General features: G+C 32.6%; 1 protein-coding gene across 1 annotated transcript in view; it reads left to right on the forward strand.

Moving 5' to 3' along the window:
* The window catches only part of LOC111707084 (pleckstrin homology domain-containing family G member 5), a gene marked incomplete at its 5' end in the record, with an annotated part of 60596 nt that overhangs the window by 13815 nt on the left and 31286 nt on the right, over nt 1-15495 (forward strand). The window contains 4 exon segments of the mRNA XM_023480083.1: nt 377-525; nt 8626-8817; nt 11120-11234; nt 13173-13315. Coding sequence (XP_023335851.1) covers nt 377-525; nt 8626-8817; nt 11120-11234; nt 13173-13315 — 599 coding nt within the window.

Below are 15495 nucleotides of genomic sequence, written 5' to 3' on the forward strand. Positions count from 1 at the left end.
CTCCTGCACCGATTTACCTCAAATTTTGATTGGGGAACTCGGGAGAGCTACGGGAATGTTTCTTGTCCGGGATTTTATGTTGAGTGGGATCCACTTTTTGAGGAAAAAGAAAGCTAAAATCTTAATTTAAAACCAAGCAGGTAAACGGCAGTGGTATTTATGAGTAACTTGGGCAACGCTGGGTTCCTAAGCTAGAAAGAAATTTAGGGAGCGCAGTACCCCTCTTTCATAAGCGCTCAATACTTTTATAATTATAGTTTAAATTGTCATGATGATGTTGTTTTACTTCCTGTTTTTGTCTTTAAACGAATACTAATATTCTCTCCGATATAAGTTTATCTAAATGATTTAAAATAAATCTGAAATGTGTACATAGGAAAAGATGATGCTAGATCCCTGATGCGAGTACAACAATGCTGTACAAACCCCGGGAACTGCAACAGGTTGACCTGCAGCAGCAATAACAGCTGCTCAGTGACCTGCCGGGGCAGTTGTACTGCTCCCAACAGCAGGAAAACATCAGCGGTGAGTAGACATCTACAAAGCTTTACAATATTCCTGTGGCAAAGCAGAAAACTTTTAAAACATTTTTTTAAGTAATTGAGTCTTTGCCAAAAACTCTGATTTTCTAATCCGTATATTTTTGGATCCCAATTCTAAATTTAAATGAAATATAAAAGGTTTACACCATCAGGGTGCAAAAAATTTGAATTTGTTGCAAAGACTCAATTCCTCTTACTTTCTCTTTCTTTAATCTATATTTCTATCCAAAATATCTTGATGATATTTTAATTTTCTTTTCTACTTATTTGTAAAACGTGCAGTCTGATAAATGTTTTTCCACCTTTCTTTTTAACCAATTAGTTGACAATCTAGGGATCATTAAAACTTCTGATTTGGCGCAGTTTTAGCACAAGCTAAAAACATCAAACTCAAAATATAAAAAATGGTTTTCATTAATGGAATATTTTTGCATGAGATCATTGCGGCTTGCGGGTGGGTTTGCCAATATAATTTCGATATTTTTCTGTTTCTTACAATTCGGTACAATTCAGCTGATACTTAATACCGGGCCCGTACTAGAAGTGGGTACGGTACAATTCAGCTGATACTTAAGACCGAGTCGGTACTAGAAGTGGGTACGATGCAATTCAGCTGATACTTAAGACCGGGTCGGTGCTAGAAGTGGGTACGATACAATTCAGCTGATAATTAAGACTGGGCCAGTACTAGAAGTGGGTACGATACAATTCAGCTGATAATTAAGACTGGACCAGTACTAGAAGTGGGTAAAGTACAATTCAGCTGATAATTAAGACAGGATCAGTACTAGAAGTGGGTACGGTACAAATCAGCTGATACTTCAGACCGGGCCGGTACTAGAAGTGGGTATGATACAATTCAGCTGATAATTAAGACAGGACCGGTACTAGAAGTGGGTATGATACAATTCAGCTGATAATTAAGACCGGATCGGTACTAGAAGTGGGTACGGTACAATTGAATTGAATAGGAGATTAAAGTAGGGACGAAGTGGCCTATTTTTACCTGTAAAAACATTTAACAGCCCAAGGTACTAATGCAAGAAACGTTAATTGCAGTCGCGTATACTATATAATCTGTAATATAACCTAGAGAGGAATATTTATAAACTCTAAACCTATAATCTGTAATATAACCTAGAGAGATATATTTATAAAATCTAAACCTATAATTGACGTTGGTTTATCAATAAATAAAATGACTATTTATATAATATTAGAAAAAGACGAACATGCTTATACAAAATCCGCTTAATTTATCATGAAACATTCAATCAGAAAGATGGGAATATCATCAGTTGGATATAAAAGAATTTCACAAAGGAATTGATTTTTCGCCACAAACTCAAATCTTCTGATCCCAATATCTTTGCAACCTGATGGTGCAAAACTTTGATATTTCAAACTTAGCTTATTTTATCTTTAAGTATTAATAGTTTGAAATATCTAAGGTCTACGACATTGGGTTACAAAGATATAGAGATTAGAAAATCAGAGTTTGTGGCAAAAACTCAACTCCTTTGTGTTCTGAATTTATTGCCATCTCAGAATGTGAGGGGTTACGAAAGCACTACTAAATTCAAAATGGCCCGACCTTATCCTAAGTGTATTCAAGCTGTATCTTTAATGTATCCTAAATGTTTCCTAGCTGATCCTACCAGTATCCTACCTGAATCCTTCATGTATCCTAAATGTATCCTAGCTGTATTCTACCCGTATCCTAGATGTATCCTAAATGTATCCTAGCTGTATCCTAGCTGTATCCTACCTGTATCCTACCTGTATTCTATCCGTATCCTAGATGTATCCTAAATGTATCCTAGCTGTATCCTAGCTGTATCCTACCTGTATCCTACCTGTATCCTAGCTGTATCCTACCTGTATCCTACCTGTATTCTACCCGTATCCTAGCTGTATCCTTAATGTATCCTAAATGTATCCTAGATGTTTACAAACTGTGTCAGCCCTGTTCTCGAAAACACTGATCACCTTCTTTAAAGAATCCAATTACGAAACTTTTCCGAATCTAAAATAAATTTGAATTGTTCAAGATATTTTATCCCATCTATTCTTCTAAACTTTTCTAAACTTTTCTTTAAATCTTCTTGGAAATTTATTTTAATGAGAAGAACTGTTTGTCTAGAAAATATTGAGTAAATTCCTGGTTTTCTCCTTAGATGACTAGGAATTTTGAGTTATTTCGATGGGAGGCATTGCCCGTGCATTCCAGAGTAACTAAAAAGGGCTAGAGATACTTGAGGGTTCTTTATTCCAACCTCAATCTCAGATAGGAACTCGTTTTAAATAGGATTACACCTCCTTCAGTTTTGATTTTTCACTAAAGAAAACCTGCTTTATTACGGAATGAAATTTAGTTTAATGGGACTGTAGACTTAATTTTTTAACATTGAGGTTTACTTGAAATTGTGTCTCCAGACAGTTTAATGCTTCAATATGGGAAAAGGGGAAAAACATTATTTCATTGAGGTACATCTTTCCCTAAAGACCTTAAAAATCGTCCTTTTTTACAGCATACGGATTATAAAAGGCCATTTTTGAAATAACACTATTTGACACGAGTCCTAGTTTGTGGTCTATATCTTAAAGGGTCTGTAAGTACTAAAAGATGAGTCATGCATCCCAATTCAAACCACATTTTCTCATAGAATTTCCAAGCGCATGATTCAATTAGAAATCTAATTAAATTTCTAATTTAAAATGAAGGATCTGCAGTAAAATATGAATTTTGTATTTTCCCCACCAGATTTTATATTTTCTAGAACTAAATTGACATTGAACTTTGCAACTATATTTTGTAGGATCCTAATTTATAATATTTTTAAAGTATCAAATGCTTTTAGGAGGTCCAATGTCATATTAACAAATATTTTGTATAAATAAGAAAAACTTATTAAGAGCATACATTTATACCCTAACCATGGTTTTTGCAGTGCTTTAAGAATCTTATTTGTACAAACTTTTTAAAGAATTTAGTTTTTCATCATATTGATGCATCTAACCAACTCTATTGAAAGAATGCAGAAACTCATTCAGCTCAAAGCTTAAATAAATTTGTTTCTTTAAAAAGATTTTAAAGAATTCATTGATAGATGCAATAAAGAAGTTTTTAAGCACATAAAAATCTACTAAAATAATTCTGTACACTGGAATCATTGAAAAAAAATGCTACCAGAGTTAATGAAATCTATTTTTGTTCCAATTGTTAGTTTAAAAAAAAACTATTCTTCGTTTACAAAATTCTTTCCTTCTGAACTCAATTTTTTGTTAATAAATCTTTTTAAAAAATCTGAGTACCAAAATCATTTTCCGATCCCTGAAAATTGAAAATGTCCTGGTTTTTTTAATGATATATAGGACAACAAGGTTAAACGAGCTCAAGATAACGTTGATACTTCAAATTAAAAAAAAAATCCGTTGCAATACATAATTTTTTAAATGCAATTCAAATTTCTTTTTGTATTTTCTGGTAGTAAAATTATCAAACAAAACATCAACACTCGATTATTTTGATTTTAACTGCAAACTAGATACATGATAATCCCAGTGATAGGACAAGCCAGGTGGATAGAACAGCTTTCACAATCCAGGACATTCTGAGATGGCAGTGATATTGTGCACTGTGGAAACGGATCTACTTTTAAATATGCAATACCTTGTAAGTGCTGATAAACAGGGACATATGCAATAGATTGAATACATAGATATCAATATCTTAGTAATTAAACTTCATACAACTAATCATCATTGCTGTATGACAGAGCCCTTTCTACAATTCCGTTACATATATCCCCCCATATTCAATTATACTCCTATTCTTTATACCTATAATTCTCTTCTTATCTATTCTTCACTTCCTACCTATACTCCTATTCCTTCCTATGATTCTCTTCCTACCTATTCTTCTATTCCTATCGACTATTCTCTTCCTATCGACTATTCTCTTCCTACCTATTCTTCTATTCCTATCTATTCTTCTCTTCCTACCTATTCTTCTCTTCCTATCTATTCTTCTCTTCCTACCTATTCTTCTATTCCTACCTATTCTTCTCTTCCTATCTATTCTTCTCTTCCTACCTATTCTTCTATTCCTATATATTCTTCTCTTCCTATCTATTCTTCTCTTCCTACCTATTCTTCTCTTCCTATCTATACTTCTCTTCCTATCTTTTCTTCTATTCCTATATATTATTCTGTTCATTTTTATTCTTCTCTTCCTATCTATTCTTCTCTTCCTATCTATGCTTCTCTTCTTATCTATTCTTCTATTCCTATTTATTCTTCTTTTTCTACCTATTCTTCTCTTCTTATATATTCTTCTATTCCTTCCTATTCTTTTATTCCTATCTATTCTTCTCTTTCTACCTGTTCTTCTATTCCTACCTATTCCTCTATTCCTATCTATTCTTATATTCCTATTTTTTCTTCTCTTCCTATCTATTCTTCTTTTCCTACCTATTCTTCTATTTCCTATCTATTCTTCTCATCCTATAAATTTTTCTGTTCCTTCCTATTCCTCTATTCCTATCTATTCTTCTATTCCTATCTATTCTTCCCTTGCCTGTGTCCCTCCCCCCGCCATTTTCCTTCCATATATCGCTTCTTCCTTTCATATTTTTATTTCTGTCCCTCCCCTCAATTATTCTTCTTACCCAACCCCATCCCCCTCCTCACGCCACCCTTTCCCCCTCCTCCTGTTTCCGTACTCTACCGGCCAAGGATTAGAGAACATTGTTGCAAAGTATTAAAACATTTTTCTAAAAAACTAAAGTAGCTCATATATATTTAATATTTAATGAAAGCAAACTAGAAACTTTACATTTCTCATTTTTTGCAGAGCTGTCAGCACGGTATTCTACTCTAACCCAAAGTATGAACGCAAAAATCATTTAGGCTTTTGCCAATTACTTCTTTTAAGCGGACGCTAAAAACCAGCGCGATGAAAATGTACAAATCTAGATTTACAAAAAAAAGTATTACTGAATTGGTAAGGATAAAGCAAAGGCTAAAACGTTGCAACATCTCTAAGTAGCCTTAGACTTTCACATTTGAGAACTCTAGCCACTTGTTTTTTATCTTAGTTTTTTAAATGTAATTCGCAAAATGCGCATTGATTTTTGCGTGAGAGGTTGGAACTAGGGTTCCCATTCGCACAACTTTTGCGCAATTTGTGCGCGAAATAATAGTAAAGGTTGATTGAATGTGTAAACTGTGCAAATTAGTATAATCTATGAAATTGCAATTTATGACATATATGCTTAAAAGGTCGAACTGATTTTTGCCTAAAACTTTACTTTAAATGGAGCAGTATTTCGCCAACTACTCCTTTAAAACTTAAGCTAGAAAAAGACGCGTAAAAAGAAATATAGAAAGAAATTGAGTTTTTGCCACAAACTTTGATTTTCTAATCCCTATATCTGAACAACCCAATGTTGTAAACCTTAGATATTTCAAACTGTGATTTGTGTTTTGTCAAATAATCTAAGTTTGAAATATCAAAGGTTCAAACCATCAGGTTGCAAAGATAAAGGGATTCAAAAATTTGGGTTCGTGGCAAAGACTCAATTCCTTTATATGACTTCGGGTTGTCAATGTCTATATCTTAGTGGACATAGACTTTGATATTTCAATCATATACATTTGACTAGAAGTAGTCAATATTCCAAATACCAAAGGTTGCCATCACACAAAGATTCAGGCATCTAAAAAAACTATGAATAAATTTCAATTTTCTAGTTTTTCTTTTATTAATTTTTGTCCCTCAATTTAAAGTTTTGTAACTATTAAATTAAACAATTCAGAGTAGCAATATCATTTTAATAAAACTTCTGTTGTTTTATTTTGTTCTAAAATATCAATTTGCTAAAAAATATCATGTTTTGCGAGAAAAAAAAATAAGTTTTACGCAATTCTTTCGGTTTTTCGCAAATTACCCAAAAAAATAAGCAAAATTTGCGAAATTTATTGCGATTCATGCGCAAAAGATCCGCAAAAGTTCACAAAAAAAATTGCGCAAAATTAGGCAAATTTTGCGCAAAAAATATGGTCATCTCATGGAAACCCTAGTTGTAATCTTTGGATCACTGTGCCACAGGCCCGGAGCTAGGAATTTGTAAAGGGGTGGATGGGCACAAATTTCAGAAATACCAGATATATGTAATTATGTTGCGCGACGCAAAGAGTAAATTATACTAGATTTTTAACTTATCACACATTGTGGTTTTTTTATTATAGATATTAATTTCCTGTTTTGCATTATGTTTTCTCTCCCTTAAGTGGTATTGAAAAATGGAGGTAAATGAAAATGAAAACAAAAACAATGGAGGTAAATGAAAATGAAAACAAAAAAAATGGAGGTAAATGAAAATGAAAACAAAAAAAATGGAGGTAAAACATGCACATTGAGATTTCACTTGAATTATAAATAAAAGTTAAGGAAAATTTTTGAATCACAAATAGTTATTTTTAATAGAAGGAAAGTAAAAGATGTATATTGTAAATGCCTTTAAAGATCAAGAAAAGATCAAGAAAAGATCAAGAAAAGATCAAGAAAAGATCAAGAAAAGATCAAGAAAAGATCAAGAAAAGATCAAGAAAAGATCAATGAACGCTCAAGCATGAAAATCTTCAGTTTTCCCATAAAGTTCGAAAAAAACTCCCCTTGCAAGCTTTAGGATGAGTACAAACAGCTTCTCTTAAACCTGGCAATATTTTATATAAAATTTCAATTTGATATCATGTTACTTTTTCCTGTACAATGGTTCATAGAATCATTAATCTAATAAAAGAAGGAAAATGATAAGCTTCTCAAAATACAAAAAAAATTAATTTAAACCCTGTCGTTTCACAAGACAGGATTGGAATAAAAATTCCCAAATAATTTATTTCAGGAAGCACTCAATATTTCTGAAAAATAGAAAATGATGCTTTACACATAATATGTAATTTTGGTTACACAAATAAGATGTCCTCCCCTTTTTTCCTTTTTTCTTTCATTTTTCGTTTCCTTCTTTTAATTTTTTAATTTTCTTCTTTTTTGTCTCAGATAGTGTGCTTCCCTGTGCTCCCCCCCCCTTTAGCTACTGGTCTGATTTTTTTCTACAAAAAAGTGTACAAAGTTCCGTTTCTTAGCAGGCATCCCTTTTTGGGAATCTCTCTTCCTTTGTTGAGAACAATGTATGTAAGGTTGTACGTGTGGGATGTATTTTTTCTATATTTTACGAAACATATTGTATGAATGTGGCCTAGTTCATCCACCTTATATTGTATCATCACTTGTTTGTGTTGTTCTTATCATCAACCACTTAAAACCCCTTTTCAACATTTCTTGAACTCACCCCCCCCCCCTTCCCTTTTCTTTGTATTCATTCCTGCGGTGTAATTAGCGAAGAATAATTTATATGCAGAATGCGTTCCAGAAGCTCAAGTGGGATTCTGCTTTTAAAAATATATCCTTCTAGATCCGCACCTACCATTGTACAATATTTATACCTAGATATGACTCTAGCCATGATACTGAAGCTAGAATGGTTAGATAGGAACTTTCCTTCAAGAATACCCCACATCATGCGTACATCTTGAAAAAAAACCTACTTTTTAACTATTTATTTTTAGCGATTGTTTTAATATGTTCGCCTGAATTACGAAAATTTCGTCGAAATTACGAATATTATGTCAAAATAACGAACATTTTGTCTAAATTACAAATATTTCGTCTATTTTACAAACATTTTGTCAAAATTACGAACATTTTGTCAAAATTACGAACATTTTGTCAAAATTGCGAACATTTCGTCTAAATTACGAACAGTTTGTCAAAATTACGAACATTTTGTCTAAATTACGAAAGTTTGTCGAAATTTCGAACATTTCGTCGAAATTACGAACATATAGTCGAAATTACGAAGATAACGCTTAGGAACAAAAATTTGTGAGATATCCCCAAAATTCGGTATTTCTATAATTTGAACAAACCAAGGGATTTTCTGACATTTAATGCCTATTGATACTCTTTTTGTATCTTAATACTAAACACTGATTTTATCAAAAACTTTTTTCTTTTTAGAGTTATAGAGGAAAGCAAAGGTTCTTTAATTCCTTATCGGTCGAGGAGGCTGGAGGAGGAGGAGGAGGAGGAGGAGCAGGAGGGACCTGGGCCGGAGATGGAACCTTAACCCCCTCGGACGGATCCTTGAAGGTTCCTAGGACAAATAAACAAGGAAACAGATGGAGTGGACTCTGGGGAGGCTCCACCAAGGTAAATAATAGACATGGATACTGAAACCTAAAAGATTCTGAGACCAAAAAGACTCTGAGACCTAAAAGACTCTGAGACCTAAAAAAAACTCTGAAACCTAAAAGAGCCTAAAACCTAAAATACACTGAAACCTAAGGACCCTGAAACCTAAAGACCTTAAAACCTAAAGACCCTGATACTTAAAGATCTTGAAACCTAAAGACCCTGATACCTAAAGACCCTGAAACCTAATGATCTTGAAACCTGAAAGACCCTGAAACCTAAAAAACTCTGAAACCTAAAGACCCTGATACCTAAAGATCCTGAAACCTAAAGACCCTGATACCTAAAGACCCTGAAACCTAAAGATCTTGAAACCTAAAAAACCCTGAAACCTAAAAAACCCTGACACCTAAAGACCCTGAAACCTAAGGACCCTGAAATCTAAGGACCCTGAAACCTAAAGACCCTTGTCAGAAACTAATTCTATTTTTGCCTAGCCAAGGTGTCAGGGTTTATTATGCAGAAACCTTGAATCATGCAATTTTAACAGTTTGCTTTCTATAATTACCACCCCCCCTCCCAACCTTACCTAGTTAAGTTTAGAAAAGAGCTGAAAACAACAATTACTTCTCGAAATAGATTGAATCCGTGCTTTTAGCACGACCGGGGGTTAAGGAACTGAATACTGTCCAATTCTTAGTAATCTAATCCCTGAAGTTTTGCAATCTGATGGTGTAAACTATTGATATTTCAAACTTTGCTTGCTTCATCCAGCAGAATGTCGAAGTGAAACGACAAATTAAATTGCAAAGACATGGATTAGAAAATTGACTTCGCTTCGAGTTTTTTACCTTTCTCAGTTTAAGATTTCTATACACCTAAAACAAAGGTAATATCCTGTATTGTAAAAAACAGGATTTTTTTGCAAAATATTTTCTAATCTTTCTTCCGCTTATTAATACCGTAATGTACTTTATTTAACATTTAATCATTTTAACTAGAACATAAAAACTATTTCAAAAGCAGAAAACCATTAGTGGTTTCTAGGGAAATTCAAAACACTAACAAATCATTTAGTGCGGCATAAGAAATATTTGTAATAGCGGTTTAGGAGTTCATAGGGGAATAGGACGATAACTTAGGTCTTTTCTTTACAAGTCCTTTTTTCTGATACGATAATATCTCTTTATCACTTTATGTGTTTGGAACTCATCAACTCTGAGGGTTGGAGATATCAAGATATTTCATACCCTATCCATAATAGGATATTTAGAACCTATTCCAATCTTCTTATCCTATTTATTTCAGGATATACAGATCCTATTTCAATCTTCAAATTCATCAAATTCTTTTCTAAGATTTTCAGAACCTATTCCAATTTTCATATCCTATTCTATTCTAGTATATACATTATATGAAACCTATTCCAATACTCTTATCCTATTCTATTCTAGTATATACAGAACCTATTCAAATCTTCTTTCCTGTTCTATTCTAGGATATATAGATTCAAAAATCTATTCCAATACTCTTATCCTATTCTATTCTAGTGTATGCAGAACCTATTCCAATCTTCTTATCCAGTTCTATTCTAGTGTATACAGAACCTATTCCAATCTTCTTATCCTATTCTATTCTAGGATATACAGAACCTATTCCAATCTTCTTATTCTTTTCTATTCTATTCTAGGATATACAGAACCTATTTCAATCTTCTTATTCTATTCTATTCTAGTGTAAACAGAACCTATTTCAATCTTCTTATCCTATTCTATAGAGTTGTATACAGAACCTATTTCAATCTTCTTATTCTATTCTATTCTAGTGTAAACAGAACCTATTTCAATCTTCTTATCCAGTTATATTCTAGTATATACAGAACCTATTCCAATCTTCTTATTCTATTTTATTCTAGTGTATAAAGAACCTATTCCAATCTTTTTATTCTATTCTATTCTATTGTATAAGGAACCTATTCCAATCTTCTTATCCTGTTCAATTCTAGGATATACAGAACCTACTTCAATATTCCTAACCTATTCTATTCTTGTGTATATAGAACCTATTCCTATACTCATATCCTGTTCTATTCTAGGATATAAAGAACCTATTTCAATATTCATATCCTGTTCTATTCTAGGATATAAAGAACCTATTTCAATATTCATATCCTATTCTATTCTAGTGTATACAGAACCTATTCCAATATTCATATCCTATTCTATTCTAGTGTATGAAGAACCTATTCCAATCTTTTTATCCTGTTCTATTCTAGGATATACAGAACCTATTTCAATATTCCTATCCTATTCTATTCTAGGATTTAAAGATGGAGGATCTTGTGGTTCAACTGGATAATTATTCAAGACTTGGGATTCCTAAACTTCATCATCTTCCATCCTTTGTAGATTCAGCAGAGGATAGAGTTGAAGAAGGTATGTGTATAATGTAGATTTAGCAGAGGATAGAGTTGAAGAAGGTATATTATATATACCTATATTAAGATTAAGCCAATTAAATTTGGTTTAACTACTAGTAAGATACCAATAATATTTGGTTTGGTTTAACTACTAGAAACCTATATTGAGATTAAACCAATTATATTTGGTTAGGTTTAACTACTATAGTAACTTCAAAATTAGCTGTGATTAATTGGATTAACTACTCAAAACTTGGCACTTTTTAAAACAAATGGCACCTAGTGAATGTTCTGATATTCTATATATTTAGGTTTTGTATTAATATTTGTATTCCTATATCCGGGTTGGTGTTTGCATAGTAAAACTAGGATTAGGACGGATTATCGCTGGAGCAAGAACCGTTTAGCCAAGTACGCCAATGAAATACAAACAAATGAATCACCATTATTAAAATAATTTTTAGACAAAACTGTTGTCAGAATTTTGCCAATTAAAAATGGAGGTTTATGGATTGGGACAAATGAGTATGGGAGGGGGTTAAAGGATGTTAAATCACACATAAAAAAGCCCCTTAAAGCAAAAATGGTGTCTAATATTTCAGCTCCAGTTTTATTTCTCAACATTTATTACAAAATCATATTTATTTCTAGTTTGCACAGGTTCTGCCAGAAACAGATTCAAACGTTTTGTTAATTATTATTTTTCTTCTAGAACATTTAGAGGTTTTTTTTCTCTAGGTTTACACCGCGTAGAGAGCTAAAGAGAAGAGGGAGGGGTAATATTTCATCCCGGATTGACTAAACCGTAGAACAAAAATATAAAAACGTGAACATTATTTTAAGTGACCCTCCATGTAAACCTGGGAATATCCGATTCACAACCGCACTCTTAACAGCTTTGTCCCATCAAATATGAATTAGATATCCATGTTTATGTTTATTTTAGTTTCTCTACTAAAATGACTGTCTACTATAACAGGAAAAAAAGTGGGAATTATCAGAATTAAATAATATAGAACCTAGAAAAACGACAATATCTTCCACATTATTGATCAGAAAAAGGTTTCAAAGGTACCATTGTGAAACGAGTATTGTCATAAAATGTCACTTGAAATTACACTTACGTCTCAAACTCCCTTTTGAAATGTCAAAAACTGACTTAAATTATTTCTAAATGATGAGAGGCGTAATTGGGCTATTTGTGGGCCGTGGACAATTTTTTGAAAATCTTCAAATAAAATCTTATTGGCTCATTTAGGTCTATTCAGATATTCATACAAATCAAGTTTTCAAATCTAAATAAAAAATTCGAGACTTTTTGTTTAATACGATTTTGAACTTATTTAAAGTAATGCAATGTTTATAGAATGATTTGTTAAACAATAAACCACTTCTGCATATTAGGCAGAATATAAATATTAAATGTAATTTTTATTATTTTTTCTACGGGGTGTTAAATTAAGAGAAAAAAAATCCTCGTCGATTTATGATATTTGAGAATGGACAAACAGTGTATTACAACAAAGACTAAACGTCTTATGAGCTTTTGAAAATGTGGTCTGCCTTCTTTGTATCTTCATAATTGAAGAAGATATAAAACATTGAAAAAATGTTGTTTTCATTATTTCGTAGATTAATGAGAATATGTCCGACAATCCTGAATAGTCAAAGGGTTTAAGAGTACCGTTGTGAATCGGGAATTGCCATCTTTGCATATAGAGTCCCTTTCAGTTTTGTAGTGTTATGAAATGTAAGTTTCAATCTTGAAGAAAGCGTTCTACTCATTTAAAAAGATCTCTAAAAGAATTATGTTTTTAATTTATTTTGTTTGAAGAAAAGTAAAAATCGAAATCAATGTACGTAGATATATGAAAATACAAGGACGAAAGATAAAACTTTTAAGCCCTTTCATCACGAAAGTTTTTCATCTCTGCTCTAATATTTAATATTTCAGCTCTATACAGCCTAGAGGAGGACTGGACGGATATAGTAGATGCGGAGAACCTATCGGAGAAGGTTCGGAACCAACAGACTGCGCTCTGGGAGCTGATTAACACGGAGCTGGCGTATATTCGTACACTTAAAGTTATCCAAGATGTAAGTATTATTACAGAGGTAGGATAAGGAATTGGTCGGATGGGACAAATAGGAAGGGTAGGAAGAATAAGTAGGATAGAATAATTAGGATAGGAAGAAAAGGTAGGTTAGTAGGAAAAAATAAGTAGAATAGGAAGAATAGGTAGTAAAATTAGGACAGAACAGGTAGAATAGGAAGAGGTAGGATAAAGAGGAGGAAAAAAGGTAGGAAAGGAAGAATAGGTAGGATAAGTAGGATGAAAAGGTAGGATAGGAAGAGTAGTAGGATAAGGTACGATAGGAAACGGTAGAAAAAATAGGATGAAAAAAGGTAAGATAAGAAGAATAGGAAGGATAAGTAGGATAGAATAGGGAGGACATAAAGAGGTATAAAAATAGGATGAAAAAACGTAGGATAGGAATAATAGGTAGGATAAGTAGGATAAAATAGGGAGGATAGGAAGAGGTAGGAAAAAAAGTAGGATAGGAAGAATTTGTTAAGCAGACATTTTATTAAAATACGAAATAAGTGACCTATATTTATTGGGAGGAATCAAAGAGCTTTGTAATACACTAATCTACCGTTTTTGGGAGGAATATAAAAGAAAATTTGGTCTAAGAAGCAGTAACGAGTTTGTTTACATTTCTCCCAGAAACTGCAGTACACTTTTTATATAAACAAAGATGTGACTGCTTCTGGTGTTCTTTCCTTAATCAGAGCTAGCATGCAAACAGGAAACATAATTTATTATCATTCATCAAACTGTTACTCTTTACAAACAATAACGAAGACTTTTCGCAATCCAATATTTTGCGAACCAATATTTTCGCCAACCCGTCAAGAAATAGCAAACTTTGCATAGACGATGAAAAAGCGTTGATACAAATTACTTTCGATAATTAAAATTTGTCCTATGTTTATTTTTAAACAATCGGCAAATCATATTATGCCAATAATATAGCTCGTTTGGCTCGTAGAGTGTGCAATGCACGCTGTTCAATGAAAAGTAATCGATTCATGAGAGAACCAAAAAGTACGTGTCTATTAGTTTATTTCTCTTGTCTTATAGATTTAATTTGTAATATTGAGAGGGAGGGATGTGAAAAGGGAAGGGAAGGAGAAGGAAGTTTGAGGGTAAAATATATTATGACAAGACTTTTAAGGCACTTTCGCTTAGTACAATATAAAACACTAAAAAAAATAGAGGATTTAATAATATTTTTTCGCGCATTTTCTAAATTTTACAAAAATCGAAAACTTTTGGACGCAAAGGAATTGAGTTTTTGTCACAAAATCTGATTTTCTAATCTACATATCTTTGCAACCCAACTTTGAAGACTCGCAGATATTTTACACTATAAATTATGTTAGATCAAATAATTTAGGTTTGAAATATCTAAGGTTTAACCCATCAGGTTGCGAGGATATATAGAGACTAGAAAAATTAATTTTTTGGCAAAGACTCAATTCCTTTTTGTAATTTTAAGCATCCATAAACCTTCCCGGGGGCCATGTCACAAAATTTGGGCCTGATCTGTTCAGCCGTTTTGACGTTTATCCAGGCGCGGATCCAGGGGAGGTTAAGGGGTCGACGACCCCCCTTTTTGAAAAAAGTGGGGGTCAAGAGTAAAAATTAAAATAACCAAATAAAATAAAAATGACCACATTCTCTGTAAAACATTCCGTGGGGGGACATTTTTTGCCAGAGATGGGGATAAAAAGTATCGGCGCGCTTTGCGTGCTCTAACTCAATTTTTTCCCCCCACTCCTGGAAAATTTCTTGTGCATGTGTTCCTTCAGAGGGTTGCAGTCACTTCGTATATTCTTGATAAATCATAATGTTTTTACTTTTCATCAATTCGATGGATTTTGAATTTTAACAACCCCTGTAAGTCGTAGAGTATGATTCTTTCCTATTTTAAGAATTAAGTTTATTATGATTTTAATATTGAAGCACATTTTAGTTTTTAGTCACAAAAAACGAAACAATCGATAGTATTTGTTATAAAAGTTTTTTTTTTCTTAACTGAGATATCCTAATTACCTTGCTATCCGATATATCCTTCTATAGTATAAATATATTTTTCTTGTTTAAGATGGCTGAGTGAAAAAATTTTAAGTAAAATTCTAAAGCAATAATTTTACATATTTTATGAGTAATTTTCTATTTTGAGCACTTTTAATGCTAATTCCTTACAAC

This window comes from Eurytemora carolleeae, unplaced genomic scaffold (assembly GCF_000591075.1).
Source record: "Eurytemora carolleeae unplaced genomic scaffold, Eaff_2.0 scaffold703, whole genome shotgun sequence".
Classification (NCBI taxonomy): domain Eukaryota; kingdom Metazoa; phylum Arthropoda; class Copepoda; order Calanoida; family Temoridae; genus Eurytemora; species Eurytemora carolleeae.